The 17,069-nt window shown below is 41.8% G+C and overlaps 1 protein-coding gene across 2 annotated transcripts in view; it reads right to left on the reverse strand.

Moving 5' to 3' along the window:
- Nucleotides 1–1,630: 1,630 nt before the first annotated feature.
- arhgap20 (Rho GTPase activating protein 20) overlaps nt 1,631–17,069 on the reverse strand; it is a 35,316-nt gene continuing 19,877 nt past the window's right edge. For both annotated transcript variants that reach the window (XM_069155033.1, XM_069155032.1), the window contains exons 10-15: nt 15,793–15,983; nt 14,837–15,001; nt 13,614–13,723; nt 12,915–13,104; nt 7,042–7,153; nt 1,631–5,179 (exon numbers count right to left, since the gene is read on the reverse strand). In XM_069155033.1, the coding sequence (XP_069011134.1) occupies nt 3,495–5,179; nt 7,042–7,153; nt 12,915–13,104; nt 13,614–13,723; nt 14,837–15,001; nt 15,793–15,983 (2,453 nt within the window). In that variant the 3' untranslated portion in view covers nt 1,631–3,494. The remainder of the gene's footprint in view (nt 5,180–7,041; nt 7,154–12,914; nt 13,105–13,613; nt 13,724–14,836; nt 15,002–15,792; nt 15,984–17,069) is intronic.

Raw genomic sequence — 17,069 nt, forward strand, 5'->3', positions numbered from 1 at the left:
TGATTATGCAATCACGCAGCCAGGCATAATTCATCAAATACATTTAGTTACATAGGTCAAAACATAAACACTGGATGAGTTAAAAGGAAACATGTATAAAGAAATGAATACAACCTTCAGTGAACCCTTTTAATAGTGGAAATGTCAGTACAAACAGAAAAATGCATGTTAAAACTATCTGTATAGATGGATGTTTTTGGAGTGATATTTTAGTCAATAAAGTAAATGATGATGTTACAAACTTGGCTCAGACTTGTAATGCCAAAGTGCCACCAAGTTATTTTATTTTATTAGTAAGAGTATAATGCAGAGTATGATGATATGGATATAGTCATTAGTGTGTGGCATGTATGGATGAGTGAAAGTGTGTGAGTGTTGTAATATGCAAGCCCAAACCAAACTAAAAAGAAAATGTGACCAGGCCAAAAGAGCACAAACTGGAGAGCAACTCTTATATATGTTAGGCCCCGCCCCTCTCTCAGGTGCAGTCAGTTGCTCTGACGAACCATTTGGGATCCTATGAGAAGAAAACAGGAAGGGGTAAGCCGTCGCAGATGTTTACCAGTTCTAAAGGTTTCCAAGTGACTTTAGTGAGAAAATGAATATTTCATTTTAGAATATAAACCTGCCGCTTCTTTTTTGTGTTGAAGACAGAAGAGTACAGGAAAATCATAAAGTGTATCCAAATACATAAAAACTCTGAAAATAATTTGAATAAAAATGCCTGATGGAAGTACCTGTTCTGTTCACTGTGACTTTTTTTAATTGATACAGATCACAAATCTGACTCTTGTATGCTGCCATATGCCAGGTCTCCCTTTTATAATTTGAGCATATTAATACCATATCAATTTGGGATTGTTTCCAGTTGTTGCATCCCAATGTGTGTAGAACTTAGGTTTATTTAAAAAAATATTGTATCAGCCTAAAACCAATTGGCATTAGCCACCATACACCGTATGTTGTGCGCTGAAACTCTAACACCAACTCCATTGTTGGAACTACTTCAACGTCATCTCACTTATCCACCACAACTGGTCACTGATTGTTCAACCCTTCAGAGTGGCTGAGCAGACCTTAATGTGAACAAGGTTTCCAGACTGTTCTTGAATGTTATTTGTTTGTTATGGTATAACATTATGGGAACATTTCATAAAGAACATTTTATAATCTGTGACCTCAACAATATCCTCAAATAATCCCCTAAACAGTTAAAACGTTAGGTCTTTGTTAACATTTAACCTGGAAGGAACATTATTTTAATTAAATTCTTCAAGTATTCTTTGACCATTAGATCTAAATGTTTTCTTTAAAACATTATTAGAGGTTATAGCTCGGTATAAGCTTCCTACTAAAAAGAATATATTTAAATGTTAACACTTTGTAAGAACCAACATTTTAAATACTAACTGTGATTCAATTACATATTTTTTCTAATTTAAATGATTAGAATTAATTTTGTAATCTAATTACATGTAACTATTTACTCCCCATCAATGGTTATTAATGTAAACGGTGATCTTAAGCTCTCCTCTTATATCAAATGCTGCAGATATTTTCCAGAGACAACAAAAGTGTCACCCTTAAAGTAACCACCGGTGTGAGCAAACTCATATGATCTGCAAAGTAGTTTCACAAGAGCAACATTTATTAAAATCAAAGATAATTTTGTTCTCGTGAGTACTGGACATCAGATGTACACAATATACAAATGGTGCGTTTTGTAGCAAATATACTTTCTATAGTGACAGCAGCAGCAGAATTGGCATGTACAAAAATACACATTTGATTTTCTCACACAACTCAACATACCAAAGTAACAAGATAATATATTTATATATATATATATATATATATATATATGTGTGTATCATAAATATGCAGAACTGTACAGATTGACACGATTGACTGTAATGAAGATGACAATTATAACATTAATAATACAGGATAAAGTACTTTTTGAGATCATTTAAAAGGCAACACTTAACAACAATGACCTTATTCCTGTGTGTGGTCCGGTGAAAAAGTAATGCTAATAATAACACTGTTTAATACTCATGAAAACTGATCCTACACTGAGCTACGAATATATTATCTGTAAGTATGTATTTACATGAACAAATAAGGTCAGTTATTGTAAAGTGTCACCAAAGAAATCAACACTGCATTATTGCAGCCCTGGAGTAAAAAGATCATATTATTAATGGACAAAATATGGTGCATTCAACTCAACACACACACACACACACACACACACACACACACACGACAAGCTGTGTCCTTGTTTCTTGATGAGAATATTGAAGTGCTACGCAGGAATAAAAGAGATGTCTCCCTTAGTGGCACAGATTTTCTCACATTTTGGCTCAGGACACGACATCAAACTCCACAATATTTTGGACTTTCTTTCACACACACACACAAATTGTCTTCTCCCCCCCAGACTCCTCTCCCTCCTTCCCTTCCCTCCTTCCCTCATAGGTCACAGAGATATAATCCAGAGCTGCCGAGGACAACACTGTGTGCTGTGTGACTTGGAAACTCTGCTTATATGAATAAATACCAGCCCCATTCAACAAGACAAACACTTCACTCTCTGGAAAAGTAATAGTTCACTTAATAGATGCAATTAGTCATAAAACGTACAAATTGTTAGATATATTTTTTTAAGTATGTACAGCGAGGGTGTCTGTGTTAAAACTTTCCTCCTCTGGCACCCAAAAAACATCACATGTTGTGGGTAGAGTTAAATACCAATTTTTGTGTCCCGTACAAAAATGTCATTCCGCACAAAAAAAACTTTGAGGCGTATGATTATGCACAGTAAAAGTCAGAATTTTCAATTTCATATGGCATGTTTTGGTGTTTAACAACTGCAGGCTCCAAAAATGTGTCATTGCCCGGGGAATCAAATGAGTTCCTTCTGTTTCCTCAGTTTCTGACAAATTCCTCCAGTATTTCTTAATGTGCTGAAAAACCAACAATGCATTCTGAAGGCAAAACAAGGACACGGAAGAATAAAGTTCAGAGGGAAAGTAGATTTTGGCACTCTGAGCTGTAACACTGACCCATTTTGAAAGTAGCTTTAATGCTTGTTTATGGATCCAGATATCTAATCGTTTTGAATTCACTGCATCATCGCTCAATAAATCATTTGACGACCACAGCTGCTTTCAACAAAGCAATGCAACTTTCAAATTCATGATGGCACTTTATTTCTAAAACGTAGTGGAGTATAGCCAGTCTAATGTTTTGCCAGATATCTGTCACAATATATAGATTACCTGCCATCGAAGAGGTGAAACACTGAAGCAGGATGAGCTTCTGTACCGTTTAACATCTTAAACCTTGGCGGTACCATTACAGTAATCTGCAACAGGAAACAGGTATATATGGAGGAATATAATCACATCAATAATAAAGACAGTTGTATACAAGTGAACATATATAAAAACAAGTCTCCCATGTGCAGTTTGTCTACACAAAGTTCTTATTTACACGTAGGACTCTTCTGCAAAAAAAAGCTGTTCGAAGTCCTCCAGTTGCGGGTCGCTGCACCGCCTGTTCTGCCACTCCTTCTGACCCTGCACGATAGCTAGCGCCACCTCCTGACTCCTCCGCAAGCAGGCATCTGTGTCCTCCTGACCCTGCGAGGAAAAGTAGTCCCTTACAGCCTGGGAGGCGGAGGGAGACAGGCAGAAGTTCGGCTTGGCGTGGTTGGGCTCCACGTCTGACACCCTCAGGCCGCCGTCTTGGGGCTTGGCTTTAGAAGTGCGAGGTCTGTCCAAGGTAAGGCTGGTGGAGGGGTTACAGTTCACGGTGACCTTGGCAGGTTCGAATGCTAGGCGGGGAAGCGTCTTGCTCCCTTTATGGACTTCCGTGGACGGAGAATGGGACTTTTGCCTCTGGAGGACCAGAGTGGTGGCGCTCTGTCCATAGAAAACCCCCTGTGGGGGCTGCACACACTCATTTCCCGTCGGCCTTGGTGTGACCTCACTTGACAGGGTTTGGGGTTTTAAGTTGCTGGAGGTGTTTTGGATCGGGGGTCTAAAGGTGCAGGCCTGGTCGTGGAGTTGCCTCACCTCTCGGACCGTCAGAGGTTTCTCCGTCCCCCTGTAGAACGGTGAGCGGCTGCGCTGCAGCTGCAGTAGAGCCTGCTGGTAGGATGGAGGGCTACTGGACCTCCGTTGGCAGTTTTGATTTGTTCCCACGGCCTTTTGGGCACCGACAGAGTGTCCATTACTGGTCGGGTAAGATTTCCCATTTACCAAAGGCAAGTCCTCCTCTGTGTGTCCACTCTCAGGCTGCTTTAGTGACAGGCACCGGTCCTTCTTAAGCCACGTGTTAGGGTGGAGGCCGTGCGAGTTGGAGGTGGTTTGACCAGTCCGAAAGTTCTGGGTGGACGGTGGCCAATGAGGCAAGGATTCCCTCTGAGGGGGGGAACCACGAGGTGACCTCAGCGGCCGTCCAGGAAAAAGAGGGGAGAGAGGTGGCGGCTCCGCTAATGGAATCGCCCCGTTTGTGGCATAGTCAGTGGAGTACTGTGAGAAGGCGGAGTCTAAAGAGCTGAGGGAGGAGCCTGTTGGTGAGGTTGCCGGTGAAGAAAGACTGGAACAGCTGGCGTCCAGTCGCAATGGAGGCAGTGGGGCATGCTTCATCTTCCTCCGCCCGCCATTCTGGATTTTGGTTTCTCTTTTCTCACACTCGTTCTCGCCCTCCTCTTTCAGCTGCAGCGAGTTCAGCCCCTGCTCCAGAAACACCTCGTCTTCCCCCTCCATGGCCGCATCATAGCTCGCCTTCCTCACCGGTAGGTGGCGGTTATTGGCATGAACCAACACTACGCTTGAAGGCGGCGTGCTTGCCAGGGTCAAGGCGGGCTCTGAGCTCCTCCTCAGCCGTCTGGGACCCTGCGATGAGCCATTGGCCTGGCGGGTGCGAGGTTGTCGCACTGCGGGGCTGAACCTCCTGGGTCTGGCCAGAGGGGGGAGCTGCAGCAGGAGGTCGGCCTCAGGGTCGGGGTCGCCGTCGCTGAGCGTGATGACGGAGTCTCGGCTGCGGCTGTCCGGCTTGTCTTTGTCGCGAAGCGGCAGCTGCTCCTGGTACGGAGACTCGGGGTCATCGTTCAGCTCGTTCTCCAGACTGTCGTAGGACGAGTCGTTCATCTGGAAGGACGACACATCTTGGAAGAGAGAGATGGAGAGGATGGAAAGCGCGGATGAGAGAAGAGGAAGAGGAGAGAAAGAATATTACGTTTTAAATTTTACCTACAAGGTAAAATAAAATAAAAGGGAGAGCATCCATCATCTATACTCGCATTTTGGGAGTAAATAAGATTCTTTACTCCCCGAGCTGAATGAACAAAGTCACAGTTTACTGAGGAGGACAGATGACAAAGTGTCATCCTGCCGTGTTGCTCTTTGACCTCTGCTGGTTATTTACAGCATCAGGAGGAAAAGTTAGGTGGTATACATGAATGAGGACATTCAGTGGCATCTTAATCAGCACTTGTAACCCCGGCAATCACTGAAATTACTGCAGGTCAATTTGCCGACCCCAATCAATAGGACTGAAAGAGCCTCGGCAGCACAAGCACACACAGAGCGAGTCAGTCCCAAAGCACCTTGTTTAAGTCCAACACAGTGAGGCTTTATTAGTGCACTTTCAGAGAGCATATAAAGGGCCTTTTCAGACACACACACGATGTGTCCTCCTATCATTGTGAGGACATTCGTTGACATTCTGCATTCCTGGTTCCTTAAGTGGTCAAAACTTGCAGTATGTACAACAACTTTAATATTCAACCAACGTGTTTCGGTTTGTGGCCTTTATCGGGACCAAAAAATGTTGCCAACTATGCCCCTCAATGGACACTCCCCTCGCCTCTCTTACTGTGGAGTAAAACTTGACCTGGAGTCACTTGACCATATAAACCCAACCCACCTCTGGCACCCCATTGTCTGTTATGTGTATGTGATTGGTTGTCTTTCTTTTTTTTTCTCCCCATTTGATCTTTTTTTCCATTTGTTTCAAACCCTATCTAAGTGTTTGTTGCACTGTTTCGTTTTGACCCTGATGAAGGCCACAAGCCGAATAGCATTGGTCTAATATCAAAATTGTTCTACATACTGCAAGTGTTGCTTGTAGATCCTTTTTCTTTTTCTGTGCACCTTGGCAAAGGGTAAAGTTGTGCCTGAAACTTCAATCATGCTTCCCTAGACCATTACCCTAACCTTACCAATCACAACTAACTGCCTAAGCCCAACCCTTACCCCAAAGCGTAGCCTACCCCTAGTCCTAACCTGAACCCCAAGTCTTGACCCTCAAATTGCATTTTAAAGTTGTGAGAACCAATCTAAATATACTCACGTGTGTTTGTCCTCAAATATTGTTTTTAACCAAAGTTGAGCCACACAACTATAGAAAGATATGCGCACACACAAACGGACCTTCATGGCACATTTGAGGGTCACAAGAATATATTCTGTGTCCAAATGTTGACTTTATACACTTAACTGTGCACTTTCATTGCATGACAGAAAACAGAAAGCACAAAAAAAGCAGCGTACTTGCAGTTTTTATGTACAATCTTGACATTTCAAACATTTGGCCAGTATTGTAGGACTGAAATCATTCTCTTGAAAATCAGGTCTAAACATCCAGTTGTGAATCGGAGAGAACGATTTAAGCGTTTCCTTTTGGTTTATTTGAAAAAAAAAAAGATTTTGGACACAAGATACGGCGTTTTATTGTGTTACTGACTCAGCCTTTTTCGACCATTTATCTCCACAAATTTATACAAGCTGAAGTACAAAATGAGACTGATTATGAGCCGATAGAAATTATGTGATGGAGACTGTGAATGCCATTTCAGTGGTTTCAATCAAGCAACAGAGCTGGGAATCCTGGCTATGAATCCAGTCCACAGACTTGGCCTCCGCTTTAAAAACAATTCTACCAGCCTCTAATCATCTTTCATCTTTTTTCCACTCATGCCCTTTTCTCTCTCGATTCTACGCTGTTCTGCTGACTGTCAGTTCTTACCAGATCCGTGGTCACTGCTGCTGCTCTTCTGGCTGAAGGCTCTGAAAAGCAAGGTCACGTCTCCCAGGATGCTGCTGCAGTTCTCGATGAGGAAGCGGACAAGCTCGCACACCTGTGGAGAGAAACACCACCCGGTTCCATCATAGTCATTAACATTATACACATTATGCAGATTCTTTTGTTGAAGCAGCTCCTCAGGGAAGCAGCCAAAGTTCAGCCGTAATGCAGCAAACATGCAGTTTCCAAGTGTCTGTGTCAGCACAAGTTGAGTAAACTCAATAATTGCAAAGTGAAACTTCTATGTAGCATTTCCACCACATTCAGAAGGAACAATGTGTTATCTTTCTGTATTATGACAAAGGAGTATCACATTCAATGACAAGAAATCCCAAATGACAAAACCTTGTTGACCGGCTGGCCCTCATCAGTGTTAACATGTCCTTTTAACAGGAAAATCTCAGGTGATCTTCATTAAAGTCATTACTGTTACACCTGGCAGAGGCAATTAGATGCATAACAATCAATGAGCATTCAGAAGCAAAGTAGAAACAGGTTCAACAGATAATGTCAGGCTACATTCAATGGATATGCCATCTATCTTTTTGCATATCAAATGTTAACAGGCCTTCCATTAATCACGAGAAAAAAATTGCTACGCAGCTAAAGCAGCAAAGGAGGGAAGAGTGAGTGCAATATCTGGAAGATCGTAAAAACAACTTTGAGCACCAAACTACCTCTGGAGTGTTTTGAATGAAGTATGGAAGCAGCCAAGACCGAAGACATCTAAACAAACCATAGGAGCTATGTTGCAAATTATAGTTCAGTACAGGCATCAGAACCGCCGTCTCCTTGCAGCATATCTTTGTTGGAGTGTGAAACGGAGGAATTCCTGGTGCTGTTTTACTCCTTTAATCACGCTTTTAAGCTTTTCATGAATTCTCAGCACACAGCATTGTTCTGGAAAGTTCAGTCACAAAATATACTTCATAAAATATGTCCAATCAGGTTGTGACCTCATCTACATTCCTTTTGTTTACATCTTTTGGTTCATTTGGTTCATGAATGCTACAGTGAACACTAAGCAAACCAGAACTAAAATGCGACCGCGTGTCATTTTCTGCTTTGGTCACAACCAAGAGAACCGAACTACATAGAAATACACCCAGACTGCTTGACTCTTGGGGGTTATTTGGGGGTTAAGTTTTAAGGGTACATCTCCAGAGGCATTCTTTTCAATTAAATACCTTTCAATAAGGTACTTAAGCTCTTCAATTCATGTCCAAACTCAAATGAAATGTCTCCCTACCAGTGATGTGATTTCCTTTATTGTAATGCTAATACGATGCTTATGTTTTGTATTTAGCTAATAAAGTCATTTCTCCTGTCATTCAATTTCACACACATACACACTAAAATATCAATACTGCCGAGTTTACATTTTGACAACTAGAGTGTAGCTTCTTGTACTGTAACTACTGCCTGCTTTAATTTGGCGTAATCGTGACCTAAATAACTTTATGACACGAGTTGCAAACAGCTGTCAGAAGTTGTATTTTGCAGGTGTCCCACATTATCACCCGCAGAAACGTTTGTTTCTGTTTGTTTGCTCTGAAGTCCTACAAGACTATTTGCATTCCACAATGGCCGAGAAAACATCAACTCCTTTGTCTCCGTCAACTCTCTCACTATCCGAGATATTTCACTATCCGGTCCTGGATAACATCCTGATGATAATACTGCTTGTGACTTCATGTATTTACTTTTGATTATCACTCCTTCAAATGCTGGTTGAAAGACCACCGCTGAGAACGACGGACAAATCCAGCGTAATGCCACCCATCATGTTCACCGTTGAACTACACAAAATAACAGCTACAAATGCCATAGAGGGAATCATATTTTGTTAAAGGCTGTCTGAGTCAACATTATCAACCCAGTTGGAATCCGTCCTCAAACAATTCACACTACTTGGCTCAAACCACCGCCTCTTAAACTAAACAGACAAAATTTACGAAACACATATGACGTCCCGTGACACAGATCGTCGGCCGCTTGGAAACCTTGGAGACTCCCCAACTGTGGAAGAGTTTCCAGTAAAAATGTGCCGCTTGTGTTTATAAATGAGATGTTTTTTCCTGCTGCCGCTGTGCCTCTGTGACACGATGGAAACACGGCAGATATAAACACACTCTGTTTGTTTGGTGGCCAGATGTTGTCTGTTCATATGACTGTATGGTGTCCATACACACTTAATGACTAAGCACTCAGAGGAAGAGTCTATTGGTCTAAACAGTGCTCCATCAGGCAACGCTATAAGTCATTTTTGTAATTGTAAAAGCAACCTAAAACTATTTTTTTTAAGTATCTGAAAGTGCAGAGATCATTTTAATTTGTTTTGAGCCAAATCAATTGGATTTGTGATTTTACAACATGCAGAAATATGAAATATTTGTTTTCAAAGCTAAAAGTTCGGGTCCATTTATCCATGTTTTACCTGGCACATGATGAGCGTGATAAACTTAATGAGCTCCACAGTATTTTCATTCAAGCCATTCTAAATAGCTGATCCCTCGCAGTTGTTAGCAGTGAGCAAATGCACCATTTCTCTCCTGGTTTTATCTCTTCATGTACTCCACTGCTCCTCAGATACCTCTTGGGCATCCACGACACTTTCCACCCATCCATCCATCAGTAGCCAATTCGGAGCTGCTTCTTCTTCTCCCTCTTCTTTACCTCAGAGGGATGCTATCTTAAACTCCCTCAACCATTCAGGAAAACAGGAACTAAATCAAACGAATGCCAGATATCATTCACAGAAGATTTGTCTTCTGCATGATCGCAGGTTGATACTGTCAGAGGACCTGAAGCGAATACACTATCTGCACATATGTGTCGATGTGTATAGATCATTGAGAGATGCCGCAGCTGTGCGTTGACAGGTTTTCTGTGAATGTAATTTAAGAAAGAAAACAAAGCAAAAGAAAAGAAAAAGTTTGGTCCACATTTCAGCGACTGAGCTTGAGATAAAAAAAAACAACGCACTTCTCCTTGTCTCCATTTTGCACAACGTAAAGCTGCTTTTACCCAGAAATTCTTAAACAGCTACGTCCAGCCAAAAATATTTAAATTATATGCTGCTTGAAAGAGAGAGGAACACTGAGACTAAACTAAATTGGCAAAAACTGAATATTCACGTGTCTCCAGACGAGGTTGGAGACCAGCTATTACACAGCCTGCGGCCCACACTATAAATTGGCCCCTGGCTCCGACTGTAAGGTGGGAAATGTCGAAATATCACTTTGTTTTTCTTTAAACGTTTTTTTTTTTTTTTTTTTTTTTTTTCCCAGAAAAAGGCCGCCTGTGTTCAGCGTGAGCTCACAAACATGCAGTGTGTGTGAGGGGAAGTTTTATCAGGGGAGTATTTGGGAAACAGATATTTAGGTATTTGTGGGTGTTGCGGGTATTTGTGCTGACAAGTGTGTGTGTGTGTGTGTGTGTGTGTGTGTGTGTGTGTGTGTGTGTGTGTGTGTGTGTGTGCGCTCGCCCGCGTGTTTGCGTGTGGGTGTGAGAGACAGAGACAGAGAGAGAGAGAGAGAGACAGGGAGAGAGAGAGAGAGAGAGAGAGAGAGAGAGAGAGAGACAGAGAGACAGAGAGAGAGAGTGTTTCAGCAACACATTTTTCCATTAAAACACACTCTTGGCTTCAGGATTCTGTAGGAAATTCTTTGCATGTTTTCTCAATGAACCTCAACCATGTCAAGACACACACACACACACACACACACACACACACACACACACACACTTTTGAAAAGATAAGCAAACCGGCCAGCCACCCACAGAGCTTGTGTGTAACTGTAACTTTCCAAACAGACCACAAATCAAAAAGCTTTGTGTGATTTATTTTTTAGTGCGTACATGATGGGCTCTGGGGCTCTGGGGGTCTGGAGGGAGGGTGGGAGGGGGAGGGAGGGTTGCTTCCTCTGTGGGCTCTGGCTGCAGCTACTGCTCCAGAATTAAGACTTTTCAGGTTAGCCTTGCTGGCCAAGATAAGAGGGAGAAAGAGCAAATTGCTTCACTGTTGTGTCAATGTTAGATTCAGAAAAATATATATATATATTTTTTTAATTTAGTGTCCACAAGAAGATCAGTGGAAACCTAGCAAAAACTGTTACTATTTTATCCCCAAGTCAAGTCATTTCTGAACGGTTGGGAAGCGCCTAATATACTCAAATATCACAATACATCTTAATTTTAGAAATAGTCTGAAAAGCAAAGTGAATAAAACTAAAGCCATTTGTATAGATACTGCCCATAGACTGTACATAAAAGTGGACGAAACTTCCGGGTCTGAAAAATAAAGCCATTGCGGAAGTGCCTCAAACTGAAATACTACTGTGGGCCACTAGGGGTTGCCTCTACAAGGCTCTGTCTCCATAGACTCCCATTCAACTTCTCACATGAAATTCAAAGTCAATAGTTTTTTTCCACAAGTTTTTAAACTGTCATTTGCTTAAGTCCCTCCTTCTTATTAATTTTCTGGCGGTGTGTCTAAAAACAATTCAATTGTTAGTTAGATGCATTTGTTTGATTGACAGGCCTGTGGTGCAGTCAGGTTTCCACTACAGGTGGGCGGGGCTTAGTGTCCTCAGAGAATGAGTCAGATTTCCCGCTGGCTCCAAATACGGTCACTTTTGGATTGAAACAGTAAAGATGTCAACGGCCAAAATTGTTTCAGAAAGGCAGTTTTAAAAAACAACAAGTGACGTCTCGGTTGATTGCCGCTTGAATACTACCAGAGCGGTCTGGAAAAGTATGTGTTTTTCTGTCATGTTGGAAAGCTTATGATGATGTAACTCTTTAAACTTTATATATATTTTTCTGTGAGTCGGCATTGAACTGTGAAGCTTTCCTCTTTCCTGTCAGGTCTTGCTCGCAGCTTGCGGGTTTCAAGCCAAATGTAACAAGGTTGCAATTTGAACTTATGAGTAATTACCAGTGGTGACATGCAAACGTGACTGAGTGTGTGTGTGTGTGTGTGTGTGTGTGTGTGTGTGTGTGTGTGTGTGTGTTACTGCTGCGTGTTAGTGGGTCAGCTCCTGCTCGGAGGTCAGCACACACTCATCCACAAGGGAAACCTTCAGTCTGCTGACACATGGAGATTTCATGTGCATGTGAACACGGACTGTGTTTGTATACCCGCGACAGTGAAACCTTGATATCTTACCTGTCAATCAAACTCTGGTCTGTCTGTTAGGTAAGGTGTTTCATACAACATGACAGCACACACACACACACACACACACACACACACACACACACACGACACATTCAACACGGAGCTAGAGGCAGCAGTCGGTTAGCTTAGCGTAAGAGATTAGCTGTCAGAAGGGAACTAAAGCTGCCTGCCAGCACCTCCAAAGCTCAATCATTTCAATGTTGTAGGCTATTAAGTGTGTTTAATCTGTCCAAAAAACAGAGTCAAAGTAGACATGTATAGTTTAACAAGGAGTCATGTTCAGCCTAAGTGCAAAAAATACAGCAGCAAGTATACTTTTGAGTGAAGAGCCTTGTTGGACTTTCAAGGACGTTTGCCTGTACCCCTGCGACATGAATAATAATAATAATAAGTGAGCTTTAGAAATGCTGATAGGTAGATCTTTTTACTGTTAGAGCCAGGTTAATATCCCCCATGTTACCAGTCTATAAGATAAGCTAAGCTTCATGCTGAACTCACAGACATCTCATCTCAGTAAGCAAATAAGCACATTTCACAATGTGTCAAATTATTCTGAGATATCATGATCTGCCGAATCTGAGCTTTTATCACCCAGAACACTTGAGAACATCTGTCTGTGTGTTTTCTTTCTCACCTTTTTAGTGGCCTCCCCCTCCATCTCAGGAGTGCTCGGCGCTGGAGCCCAAAGCATGCTGGGAGCAATGCAGACAGACAGGTTGAAGGCGTTCATCTGGTTGTCGTGGGCCTTGCCTTGTATGCAGTGCAGCACGGCGACCACATGTCGCAGCAGAAGCAGGTTCTCCGGAGGCAGATGGTGGAGTAACCTGCGACGGATTAAGTAAGGACAGTAGGGATCATAAAACACATCATAAAACACTGTGCGTGTTTAGGTGTGTATGTGTGTGTGTGTGTTGTCATGTTGTCTGCTGATTTCTGACTCCACAAGAATTTCTCCACAAAAGTTTCCACTGTTTCTCTTATATAACTTTTTTTTTTTTTTTTTCCCAAAGCAGAAAGAATTTAGTTTGCTGTCTCTGGACCTAAAGTCATCACTTTAGGTCCAGAGACAGCAAACTAAATTCTGTCTTTCTTCCTCTCTCTAGACATAAACAGGGTTTAACAAGAGTTAAGGGGAAAAACCGACAGTTTGTAAGGTGTTGGTCAACCATAAACCACGAAGTACACTTATTTATTCGAGTCGTTCCTTTAATTTTTCACCCGTCTGTATAACAAATGTCCATATGACGTGTTATGTGTGTGTGTTTGTGCCTTCTAGACTGTTGAATTAGCAGAGGGGTTTTGACCTTAAATGTGAAGTAGAGAGAGTACCTACCTCTGGACGGCCGGCAGCCTCTCCTCCCCTGCTTCCCCTTCCATCACGTCCATCCACTGATCATACAGATCCACACCCAGTATGCTGCCCGGGACGTTTCTCAGGAAGTCCTGGACACAAATAAAGTCAAACTAATGATTATTTTCTAGATCAAATAATTATTATTTACTGGTAGTGTTTGTTTCTGTTAACTGAGTGACTGATGAGTAGATTTGTGTTGTATTTAAGTGTGACAGCAAATGTCTTTTGTACTCTCTTGAAAAGGAGATCTTGAGGTCAGTGATAAAGATTTAAGTTACTCATTTAGTTCTGAAAATGCAAAAATAATGTCAATTCCCAACATACAAAGCAATGTCTTTATCATGGTTTATATCTATGTCTTTAGACAGTCTCGCTGCTGCGTCATTTCATACATATTTACTGCATCATTTTAGTCCTAACGGCCAACATCTGTCTTATCTAGATTATAGATGATTAGTTCACATAAATGATGTTATCTGGTACATGAAACATCTTGAGGAATAAGCACAAATACGGCACTTTCACAAGCATTTAAAGACATTAAGTTGGAGTAAAAGCAGTAAAAGGGATTTTTTTTTTTTTTTCCTGATGCATAAAAGAAACCTTGAACAACATATAACAGCCTCACACTGTCTAAAATAATTAGAAAAAGACAGTAAAGACCAAGGTTTATCTTTCAAGGAATCCATTCATGTTACTGTTTTTAGGTGTGTTTACTTGTATGCATTTTATCTGTTCTTATGCATTTAATTTTTTTCTCTATTTTTAAATGTTCCTTTATATCAATATGCAATTTTCTTGCTGTAAAGCACTATGAGCTGCATTTCTTTTGCAATTATTATTATTATTATTAGACAGCCATTTTTTTCTGTTACTGGACTAACTGATCAACAAGTGATGTACATTCCTTGTCCATTGTGCAGAAAACAGGTGAAGCACAAGCAGAGAGTGAGATGAGTCCACTGTGTAAAAACTCCTGAGCTGCTCCCTGGACGCCCGACGCTGCAGCCGCCGTTTGGCCTGGATCCTGAACAAAGCAGCACCTTGTGTGTGCGACTGGCCGCCTGCCTGGCTGTGCACAGACAGATTATCCTGTCTGGACTTAGGCGACTTTGGACCCACATCAGTCACGCCTGCTTCTCTGTTGTCTCATTTTCAAACGAGTGAAACGCGGCAGCGCTGCGAGTGTGTGAGCGTGTTACCTTGAGGACGGCAGCGATGACGAACACGGACTGGTGTGCGATCTCCGGGTCCTCCGTCCCGCTGTCCAGTCTGTCTCGGAGCTCCCGGCAGGCTTTAGCCCCGGCTGACCGCCTGAAGACGCCTCGAGTGTACGGCCCCTCCAGGTACAGGAATACCAACATGTCCTTTAGGGAAGCGGAAATAAGAAGGTTACCAACATAAAATCTCTTTAAATGTTGTTCTTATCAATACTTTTGAATGATACACATTAATTCACACCAAATGCTCAAAAAAACATACAGGATTTCAGTGATGTTGCAAATCAAAAGAAATGAAAGCGGCAAGGATAAAATGAATTAATCTTTCTCCCGCTTTACTGTTATTTTTAATTAACCATCCCCTAGCCAGATTTTCATTTTACCCAACAGGATGAACCTGAATTACTTTCTCCACCTTGAAATGGGTCTCACTTAGCAAATGCCATAAAGAAGGGGTGGTTATTAAAATGTAAATAATATGTACATTAATATGTACTTTGACTCCAAAAGTAAATTCAGTGGTTAAAACCAAACTGGAAAACAAAGCTGTCAAATTAGCAAGATAATTAGAAATAAGAAATATTCAATCATTTGGTTTATTGCATCAGTTTAACAAGCAGCCCAGCGTCAAATCTGGATTTCTTATTCAACAGATGCAATTTCACGTCTCTTGTAATCCTATCATGTCCCCAGTTTTTTAGTTTTAGTTTTAGTTTTACTTTGTAATTTATAACTTAAAACATTTATCTGAGGCAGTATAGTAGTTGGTGAGTGTCATCAATTCAAAGTAAAGTAAGAAGTCATAGTTATATCAGACACGTTTTCTTTCTAAAAATAAATCTATTTGACCACCACATCTATAAAAACCCTCCCGTGACCCCCCTCCAGACGGGGTCCTGGCCCCTCCTACTGGTCTGCATGACCTCCACCTGGCTCACCATGACTGGCTTGGGCAGGCCGTTCTCTGGAGAGCACACAGAGCTCAGGCGTCGTCCGAACAGCTGCCCCTGAGTCGGGGAGAGCGAGGTCGGGGACAGGGGCAGGCCGTCCAGCTGTGAGCTGGACCCTCTCCAGAAGGGCCAGTTGATCAGAGACCTCTTCCTCTTGAAGGACTTCTGCTGACCGGGCTCTGTGGGGAGCAAAGAGAAATAAGAAGTGAGCTGTGGTTTTCCATATAATCACACTGTTGCTGCTTGAGCAATGGATGCTGAATTAATCGGAAGGCATTTAGTAATGAATTACACGTCAAAGAAACCAAATAATTTCATTCACCAAACTGCAAAACTGCAGCCTCAGAAATTACTTCACGATATTTATCTTTTGCAAACAAAATATGTAGGGGATTGTTTAGCAGTTTCAAGTATCGGTCTGTCCAACAAATAATGACATGTTTAAAAAGTTTGAGGGATATTAACACAAAGAGATATTTAAGTTAAAGACACCAATGAGTCACTGACAGAGAGACAGATGAAGAAAGAAACATTGACTGAGTTTTTGAGGGAAATGTATGCAGACGTGTACTAATGTTTGAGAACACCGTTCAATTTGGGGATTGTGTGTGTACATGTCTCTGTTTATCCATGCCCGCATGTGAAAGAACATATGTATGTATAGGGACCTTTTGTGTGTGTGTGTGTGTGTGTGTGTGTGTGTGTGTGTGTGTCTTCAGGCTTGTGACTGTGTCCCTTTGCTGAGCGTTTGCTCAAAGTGACAGAGTCTACCTGAGTTGTTTAAGTGCCTGTCTGCAGGTCTGTCCTCACTGCGTCCACATGTTCTCTGTGACATAACAGCTCAGCGTGTTTCTGCTGTTATGAAACTGCATACTGCGTGTGCATCAAAGTGCCTGTTAATAAGGATGTACAGCAAACATTTCTGCTTTCTAATGACTGTGAAAAATGCTCGAAAGTCAGTGAAAACAAGCAAGAGGACAAACACAACTGAAGCTCGTGTTGTTTTAAGGGAAATGTAAACACAGCCAACAGCAGAGAGAATGTTTCTCGCAGTAACTCTGCGATTGACTGCACTGCTTCCATGTGTACGTGCATGTGACATGTATAGTAGCAGTGTGCACTGGGATACAGGGCTCACCCAAAAGCCATTGAGAACTCCAAACCTGGAGTGATGCTCGAGAAAGATTGGTAGATTACCTGATAAACTGATGGAAAGGAAACTAAATCGACTGACTGATTAATAATTAAGGTAATTTACTGCCAAA

This window comes from Embiotoca jacksoni, unplaced genomic scaffold, assembly GCF_022577435.1.
Source record: "Embiotoca jacksoni isolate LCO1_2020_lvr unplaced genomic scaffold, fEmbJac1.0.p SCAF_2, whole genome shotgun sequence".
Lineage (NCBI taxonomy): Eukaryota > Metazoa > Chordata > Actinopteri > Embiotocidae > Embiotoca > Embiotoca jacksoni.